This window comes from Acyrthosiphon pisum, chromosome X (assembly GCF_005508785.2).
Source record: "Acyrthosiphon pisum isolate AL4f chromosome X, pea_aphid_22Mar2018_4r6ur, whole genome shotgun sequence".
NCBI classification, from domain to species: Eukaryota; Metazoa; Arthropoda; class Insecta; order Hemiptera; family Aphididae; genus Acyrthosiphon; species Acyrthosiphon pisum.
In genome coordinates, this window is record NC_042493.1 from 110,452,230 (window position 1) to 110,463,015 (window position 10,786).

General features: G+C 26.6%; 1 protein-coding gene across 1 annotated transcript; it reads right to left on the reverse strand.

Moving 5' to 3' along the window:
• Positions 1-8,422: 8,422 nt before the first annotated feature.
• Positions 8,423-9,031, reverse strand: LOC103311769 (piggyBac transposable element-derived protein 3-like). Its single transcript, XM_008191474.1, has one exon. The coding sequence runs from the start codon at positions 9,029-9,031 to the stop codon at positions 8,423-8,425; it is 609 nt and encodes a 202-aa protein (XP_008189696.1).
• Positions 9,032-10,786: the final 1,755 nt, after the last annotated feature.

Consider the following 10,786-nt stretch of genomic DNA (forward strand, 5'->3'; position numbering starts at 1 on the left):
ATTATTCAACTGTACAAATATATTATACGTTTTATGAATTATATATTTGACAAAATTTAGTTAAAACCAAATCAAATAAATGAGGCAATAAATAAAATAATTAGCGAACTTGATGATAAAGCGTGTAGGTATTAATAAAATAAAAAATATTTAATAGGTATATATCTAAACATAATATCTTATATGTATATATAAAGAGTAATAATATACAATATACTACTTATGTAAAATTTTTTTCTTAAATACCTATCTATCTATTACCTATGCTACCTATTTAAAATTGAAATAGTTGAATAAAATGGCAAAAAAATTTTGGAGGTCGAGCGCTCTGAAGCATTCGTGGACAAACGTGATATAGACCCATTTTTTTTACTCAGTTCGTGAGGAAATAGACCCGTTGGTTCTCCTGGGTCAAACGGAGGTGAATGTGAATTTGTAACTAGGTTTTTTTTTTATGCCATACGGCTTCTTCGGACGTTTGTCACACGACAGACCTCCGAAAGTAGACTGATCGGCAGGTCGTATATATATAAGACATTCAGTCAGATACCGTCACAAGACAGAATATGGCAAACGTCTGGTCTAAGTTTAGTGGTCGCCGGACTATGAACGTGCATTAGAACGCTAGATGGCGCTATCATATCCTGTTCGTGAACTCAGTCGCAGCCACCGTGGGTCATGATATTATAGATTCTGTATGTTGTAAAATGCCGAGTAAATTATGTATAATATCATGGCAATTTAGCCAAAAAAGTTCAATTAAATTCCAGTGTCTATTTATTTAGGCACATGGACAAATCAGTAATCTTGACAAAAACAATTAAATATTGCATGATATTGAATGATATTGTGTACGAGTGTTATTAAACTAACAATTAATAGGTACCTAAAAAGCAATATCCAATTGGCAATCTTAACAAGAATAATTTTCATATGTATTCAGAATACATATTTAAATAATTGGATGTCATTTGTATTTGAAATAAGTATTCGAATGCTTAATGTTTTTACGTATTTTTATTTTGTCTCTCTGACAGTGCAAATAATTACATACTAAATTTGAGTTCGGCTGATCGGTTTTGTGTTGCTAGTTTTACTATTAAAGTAAATTGATTTATTATCAAACTTAAGATCACTCGGTTTTTATATTTTAAAATGCTCATAACTCGCTTTAAAATTAAACTATAAAACAAACATTTGTCATTGACTGGATAATATTTTTAATTCTTTATTTGATAAAATTAAAATTAAACATAACCGAGTTAAATTAATTATTCAGAATGTATAATTTACTATGACGTTATGCGTTTGTAAGACGGAGTTAATGCATGTGGCATCTTCGTAAAACATTACTTATAAGTTTTTATTGATATTTAGTTTTTAAATTAAGTTATCACCTATCACTAAGTAATATATTACAATTTAAATTGCTCATTGATCACTTTATACCTGATTAAAATATCAATTAAAACCCAACAGATGCCCTAACGATAATTATATCCTTACTATTAAGTTTAACAATAGATTCATTTAAAATAGTGAAAATCACAATAAAAAGTCAGTTCTGCTGAACGAAAATAAAATATTAAATTTTCATTAAATATGTTTTGCGTGAGTCAGAGAGACAAAACAAATAGTGGTCTTGTATCCTGTTACATTATAATTAATTATATTATATTAGTGACTAATAAATATAAGATAATGATTAGCTGACTATTGAATTCTTACAGTAACCGACAATAATCGACCATTTTACCACGATTATACCGTATAATACTATAGTATATTATGGTAAATGGACATTTCCCGCCATTTTTTTTTTTTTAAAGTTTATTATTAACTAATAATATTGAATTTAATAATACAATATTATTTATTATTTTCTATGAAATTATTTTTTTTTTAAATTAAGTATAAAATACATAAATACATATTTTTATTTTCATAAATATTATAGACTGTAAATTTATATTATTTCCATAATATACCATTGTCAAAATAAAAATTATAAATACTTAAACACCTATATACAATAATAATTATAAAACATTTTAGGTACTACTTATATTTATCTATACTTGTATTTTAAATGAAGGAACAAATTCACTTTACTTTCACGCGTTTTTTGATTTTTTTAACAATGTATTACAACGATCTAAGTACGATAGTGCAAAATAAATTTGCAGAAATTGTTATTTTGGAATTTATATATTTCCGATTCTCTGTTTTTACGCAAACACGCAACGTTGTGATTTACCGCGTTGCACCGGTGCCTTTTATGGGTGCCTTGTTAATATAGGTACTATATTTTTAAAAATTTTCAATTGACTTTTTATCTAATTATTAATTATTACATAATTTTTAATACTTAAGTATATAACTTATATTTACAATATATGTTTAACTATATAATTATAGCATTATATGATGAATTTAATAAATAGATAGATAATATTTTATTCTATTTTTTTATAATATTTGTTGGCAATAATTTAGTCGAATGTAAAAAATAATACTCACCCTATTTAAGTGTGATAATAACAATTAATAATTAACTTACATCATATTTATATTCAAATAAATATTAATATGAAACAATATTGATCATTGATTGTTCGTAGATCTAACCAAGTAATAAGTTATATTAAACTTGGTTTGCAATATCAATGAGTTAAAAATTGTTTCTAACTCTCAATTTGTTAAAGTGTCAATGCAGAAATATCTAATGGTAGGTACCTAGTGTGTAAAAACAATAATAAATTACATATTCATTTGTGTAATATTATACATTTATATCAATAGGAATAATAATAAAAGGCTTATGGATATAAATAAATCATCGTGTTAGCTTGTGATGACCATGGTTGGTAATATTGACAATTATTTCATTAATTTTACCTATATTAAAATAATTAACAAATAGGTTGGTTGATATTACCTAAATTACCTTGTAGTATTAATAATCAAATTGTTGACCGTATATTAATGAACAGTTTATAGATTCAACCCAACTTTCTCTAAATAATACCTAGATATTTCTCTGGGTGATATATATGGGTACCGAGGCTACACGAATCGCTGTAAACAAATATGTCCAGTTTATACTTTTCCATATAAACCGCGGCATGGGTGTATTTTGTGTTTATGAGCTCGTATATTTAATAATAACGGAACAAAATTAACACGCGTCTGATATTACATTGTTGTGAATTTATTTAAAAAAAGTTAAAAATATGATCTTTTAATAAAAACATTTTTTTTTAATAACTTGAAACTATGTGAAAAAATATTTTCAAAAAACATTAGGTAATACTTTTTGAAATAATGAGTGTTTCATGATAAAAGAATCACCTTGTGTATACAAAAAAATTACATACCTACCACGATATCGAAGTTTATAATAATAATTGTATATAAATTAAAATGTAATAAATATAATTTAGTATGTGATGATAGTATATTATATTATGTGATTATATTACATATTTTAACTTATTTTAACTTGATAGAAATTCAGTACAAAATAATTTATTATATATTATTACCTACTTGGCTACATAGAACACAAAGTGTAAAATGTAATACCAAAATTAAAACAAAATGCTTATTAATTTAACTCTTAAAAATTATTATAAAATAAAATAAAATAAAATAATAATTCTTTACATAATTATATTAGCCATTAGGTATACTATTATTAACAATAAGTGCCAATATACAAATATTATAGATATAAATCAAAATCTTATAAAATATATCTATTAAAGTACAAAAACTTAATATTTATAATTTAACGATAGTCATATTTTATTACACTACGCTTTGTGTATCACCATAGAAATGAATAAAAAAAATAATATTATACAATTAATTCAACTTATAGGCTATAAGAAATATTAATAACAATATAAAAAATCCAGACTTACAAACTGCCTCCGCTTAGAATCGTTTTACTTATACAATGATATTATATCATTGGATGCAAGTTTGATATAATCTATTGACCCATTTGTAACCTATTGTACAGCAGAGCAACATTCACTTACCCGCTTTTTATTGTTTAAATAAAAATGTAATAAAAAAAGCATACTTATAAATATAATAATATAATATATTGTTATACGTACAGCATAAATGTAAATTACATGAAGTAAAATTAAATAATATTTTTTATATTATTGTAATATGACATTATTTTGACGTTATTTGTAACTTATCCTCATAGTAAGTACGTGTACTGCATTACTGCCTCTACAACCTGGGCAGATCCAGAGGCAATAGGGCATTACGGGCAGTACGCCAATATTTAGATAGGTATTTATAATAAAGTTATAATTTTTATAGTATTTTATTATTTGTATTTGTTGAACCTAATATTATTATCATATAGAATAGAGGTGGCCATGGCTCGAAGCTTATTTTACGATAATTTAATTTATTAATTTTATTAACATAATAATTGATTGTTTAGTTGTATTATATGAAGAGAAAAGTATCCCTTACAAAATTGAATTTGAAATTATTTTATGTTATTATATTGTTTCGCATACTACACAATTTATTAAATTATAATTCATAAGTATTATCTAATTTACGATAATTGAGAACCTTTATTTCTTACCCTCAAGTCATAGTTCTTCCATATTCTTAGTAATGTAACTACACTTTACAGGTTGTTGTTTTTCTATACATACATTTATGTGACCCATTTAGTGTCAACAGCTATGTAGTAAAATTGGAAAACATAGCATAAACAATATAATGGCATTACAAAGGGAGATGCATAAAAACTAGGGTTATTGTATAATATCTGACTATATTTCAGCGTGCGTTCATAAGTAATATGTTCTAAAAGCAACCATTAAACGTCAAAATATAAATATTCTTCTGTACCTATAGTCGTGAGTTTGGCCCGTAAGCAATGACCCTGGTTTAGGGGCTTCAAATCCCTCCACATCATTGCCTTTTTGTTTTAGGTCATTATCTAACAGTTAATGGTTTTATCGAATTAAAACAAGTGTAGGTACCTACCTACTTCTGTAAATTTCTTGTGAAGTACCCATATTATAATACACATAGTGAAATCAACATTTTTGATATACTTAAAAATGAATATATATATATATATATATATTAGTATATGTATCTTAATTTATACATTTTTTTTCATTACCCCTCCATGCAGAAATCCTACACAAGGTCCTGTCGTTATGGTGGTTTTTGGAAAAAATCTATAGAGTATAATATAGTATATGTCTACCATGTTCATATGAGCGTATCGTTTATGAACTTGATTCAATCATAAAAATATGGCATATGACATATGATTTTGATAAATATTTCTAATATAATTACGCAATGGACTTGGTTTTTATTTAGATAGGTACTAAGTAGAAAAATGTCTAGATAATATTAAAATAGTATAATATAGTATAGTATAATATTGTATAATAATTATTATTATTATAAAATAATTATTATTTTAAAATAAATCACGATTCTCTTTAAAAACTTAACTCTCTCAACATAAGCGCTTACTTACTGATTTTAATTTAATTTTGTAAGATATACATTCTTATTTCTTTGAATTTACATTTAAAGACGTAATTAAGTCCTAAATAAAACTATCATTATTTTGATTAGTTATAAAGTATTAACTAATAAAATTAATTGATAGATGTCTTGTGTTTAATTAATAATATAATTATGTTAAAACTATCAAAATTTTGGCTATGTACTTCGTATCTACATTTATGAATACTGAATGCTAATATGAAATACTTGCATAGGTATAAGTTTCTACTGACTTATAATGTACCTACTAATGCCATTTAATAAGTTGTCCATATAGGATTTTGCTATATTTAACCAGTGACTCATTCGTTTTATGACAAATTTAATTAATTTATTATAAAAAATATCACAACCAAAGATTATAATTTATGGTTCAAACTTCAAATTAAACGCATCCTGTACGCTGGCTATATAATATCACACATGCGATGGACAGTCTTGTGGCGGCCGTCGAAAAAAAACTATCCTTAAAATGTCACTTTTCATTACTGCTATTATAGCAGTACTGGGACCCTATTCTCGAACTCGTACGATAAAATATCACTAACGCCAATTATCAAATTTTATTTCACACAAAATATCAAATGTTGTGAAATAGGTATTCTCGATTCCGAAACGATAATAAAATATCGGTGGTGATAATATATCGTTATTTGATATTTTATCAAGATTTTTAATTATTGAACACATTGACAACGTCGCAACCGCCGTCCGTTATCATTGTCACCATAGTTATTAATTGATAGTATCTCCCGTGCATAGTTATGAATACTAACTTGGAATAAGTCGATAAGATTGACTATTGTTCTATTTTTAGAAATTGGTTTATCAACATTTGTTGATGTTATCTATAATTAGGGCTCTTTAAGAACAGGTAAAGACGGCCGCCATTTTCTTTCCGATTGGAATTAATACAGAATTAATACAAATTATACAAATATTTATCAAAACAAGTACGTCTATGAAAAATCGGACGACAAATAATTATTATATTATAATATTCAAAATTTTAACAAAATAAATTATTTAATCGGAAAAAATATACCAATATTCGTAGTAGGCGCGCGGTAAACTAGTATTCCGCGAATGCGTGAAAATCGCAAAATAGTGAACTTCATTAGGCCATGACTTCAAAACTAAGTCCGTGCGCCAAATTTGGCCTTCACCATCGTTTTCAGCGTGCTTAACTACATTAGTTTAAAAAAAAAAATTGCAAAAAAAATGGGTGTCCGGTAAAGTAGAAATATACCCACTTCTCAATATAAAATTAAATATACTGCGGTTAAATATTGGATAATTAAATAAAAAATTTACTTTAAAACTTACTTTTGCTGGGATATCAAGTGTTGAAGAACGAATTGGTTCTGTCACATAAGGCCTTAACATGTTGATTAGCCGATGTACTAATCTTTTTGACAACCTATAATTTCTAATGAAATCCTTGTCGGGTAATGTAAAAGTATCTAACCTTTTCATAAAATGCCTTCTAATATTTTGTGCACCTTCTTGCAATTCAAAATTTTCAAAAATGGCAATAGCGTGTACAATATCCTCCATTTTATTAAAATTCGTACACACTTCTACGTTATACACAACTAACAGTATAATTATATCACACAGTTAGGTACATAGAATGACTTAAATTACACCAAAATCAAAATTTAATCGCAGTATCAAATTTGGTTTTATAAATAATCACGAGAAAACACGTTGATAAAAATATATCGGGCTACAAAACACTCGGGATAAATTATCACTGAAAATAAAATGATAAATTATCAAATGTGTGCTCCAGAATACCAAATGCATCATTTATCCGATAATTATCAAATATCACTCGTGATATGTTATCGTACGAGTTCGAGAATAGAGCCCCTGACCTCCGACATCACATTTTCAATTTAAAAATTACTGCTATAGCAGTATTACATTTAAATGTTAATTTTTTAATTATAATTATGTTGAAATCTTTAATTTATTATAGGAAATTCTTAAAAATATAGGAATTTATAATTATTTATTAAATAAAATATAAAACCAAATGCAATACAAATCTTTATTACTATCGAAAAAGTACATCTATACAATAGAATTTTTACAAGAGAATTTTTACGCAAAATCTGTTTTCGAGAAAATTATAGGAATTTATAATTATTTATTAAATAAAATATAAAACCAAATGCAATACAAATCTTTATTACTATCGAAAAAGTACATCTATACAATACCTAGATCATTATTTAAAAAAATAACGTTTTAAATTTAATTACTTTTTAATTATTATATATTTTAACAATATTCATCCTTCTGGTTGAGCAGCATGGAAATCTTTGAAGCATAATGGACACAAAGGTACTTTACATTTCTGACATTGAATGGAAGTTTGTTTTCTTGTTTTTTGCTTATAACACTGCATACAGTTTTTAAATTTTTTTTGTCGTTTAAAATTTGGTGGTAACGGAATGGGTTCTTCGAAATGATCGTCTCTCAAATGATCTTTACGTTGGTTTGATTTTTTTGAATATTTTTTTAATTGAAAAAGTTCAGTTGCTGTTTTATTTTTTGGAATTTTAATTAAATCTTTTATAAGTAAGTCTCTATATGTTTTAAACCTAAAATCATGACAACCAAAATGTTGTTTGTATAAAAAAAAACTGTTCCAAACTGCGACATCTAACAAATTAAATATAACTTTCTTGTACCACTTTGCGGACTTCCGAGGACAAGAATAATAAGAGATCATTTGATCAGCGCGGTCTACTCCGCTCATATGGTCGTTATTCCGGGCAATTTCGATAAGTTTTAGCTTATTTTGGCCATATTTATTTTTGGAGACAATAATTTTTGGTTAATTGGTTGTTATGCATAGGACATCCCTCTTGTCCTTCCATTTAGAGATATAAACCGAATTTTGACGTTTCCAAATATGATCACCTGGTTTCAATTTTTTTTGAACAACACATTTTGGATTGCCCCTTCGGTTACTTCGTAATGTGCCAGTAGTGTGGGTTTTGTGTTTTAGGAGTAAATTCGAAAGGTTGACACTATTATAGTAATTATCCATAAATAAATGATGACCTTTATTTAAATATGGAGCTATAAGCCGTAGTACTAAATTGTCAATTTTTGACGTTAGCGCCGCACTTGAGAATTGTTTTCCCTTGTACATTTCTATATTTAAAATATAACCATCTGGACAACAAAGCTCATCAAATTTTATGCCGTATTTCGCTTTTTTCCCTTTTATGTACTGACGAAAACCTAACCTTCCACGGTGGAGAAGCAGAGACTCGTCTAACGAGAGTTCGATACGTGGGTAAAAAGCATTTTGAAAATTATCAATCAACATTGTGTACATCGGCTCAAGTTTTTTCATTGGACCATCAGCTGATACTATTTTATCTGCATATTCAACGCTAAAACTATTTAGAAGTTGCTCAAACCGTCTTCCCGACATAATTTTTTAGCGATTGCAGGGTAATAGTACAAACGGTTGTTTGAGAATGCATCTCGCAACACAGAAAAAAATTCATCAAATTGAATATATTTTGAAATTTTTTATTTATACGTAAATATTATTATATCAGTATAAAATAAAAATAATCCAATAGAAAATCACAAACATTTTCTTGACAACATAATAAATTATTTTGTGTATATTTTATTAAGGTCTAAATTATATATTATGCGAGTTTAAATTATAAATGTTTTTAATAAAATTAATAATTTTAAATTACAAATTGACAATAATTATTGTTATGTTTTAATGTTTTGTAGCTTATAATATATATGAAGGTCATGTACCTACTCGTCTTATGACATTCAATTTCCATACGATATAAAAAAATATATTTGCTAAATTATTAATTTGAGAAGAGTATTGCTTAAATTAGTAAAAGTAAAAGTAAAATGGTAACAGTGTACATTATGACAAAAGTTCAATAAAATTGTTTTTATAATTTATAAATTAGAAACTAGAAAGACGCATTCACTCTTTATGTAATTTAAATACTAATTAAAAAAAAAAAAAAATAGATTAACTTTTTTTAAACTTAACTTAAGTTAATATTTTTAGATTCTGAGTGGAACGATGAATATATTGATTTTATAATGTGTTTTTTTTTTTTTTTTATTTTTTTTTGTGTCTGTCATCACCTTTTAGGACAGTAAAAGTGCTTGGATTTTCTTCAACAGTACTTTTTCTGATAGGAAAGTGAATCTAGTTGGTACTTTGGGGGGGTCAAAAGTAAAATTTTTCTTTTTAGAACTAATATTTTAAAATGTAATACGAGATTCCTTATAAGATTATCTACCTTTATCAAAAAAAAAAAATGTCTATAAAAAAGACAAATTAAATTTTTATGAGCGTTTGAAATTCTAATTTTTACAACATTGGATATTCACTCGATTTGTCATGTGATTATAGACTGATATACCGTCTCCGCTCAGAATCGTTTTTCTTATACAGTGATATTATATCATTGAATTCAAATTTAATTCTATCCGTTATACAGTGTCCCACTTGTAACCTGCTGTACAGCAGAGCGACATCCACTTACCCACCTTTTTTTCAATTTACCTACTTTAATTACTTTAACAACATTTTGTTTTTCCGAATTTGCGGCAGTAGCTGAGTAGGTGCCACTAGCCATCTATTTATATTTTATATTTATAATGAATTAATTTCGAATATATTTATTGACAATTTTTTGTAAGATCGAAATTTTTAAATAACTATGTATTTATATGAAATATTAATTTTGGCGCAAATTATGTGTCATTTTTGTACGTTTGGCGCTTATGTCATATAGCCGTCACTATATAATATAGGAGGTTCGAAAAAGTTGTAAGTACAAGAAATGCGTACGACACTACGACTTTAAAATAAAGTATAGGTACATTTTTTTGGTCAGGAGAGGGGCAAGCCCTTTGAGTCACCGTATCATAAATAACTTAAAAACAGGTCGACTTCCCTGGCATTCCCACTATAGAATATTTGAACGAAATTAAGAGCCTTTATTTGTGCGTCGTTTGTGCTGATTTGTGCGGAAAGTCGCGTCATTTGTGCTTTTGAACTTTACGAGATACAGACGTTTTTGTTATTGGGTGCTGGGGAAATTTTTGCACCCCCACTTTTATATTTACAAGTTTATATACACACAAAAAGTTCTTGGACAAATGCTTTGACTCTCAACTTCGATGGTTTTTTTTT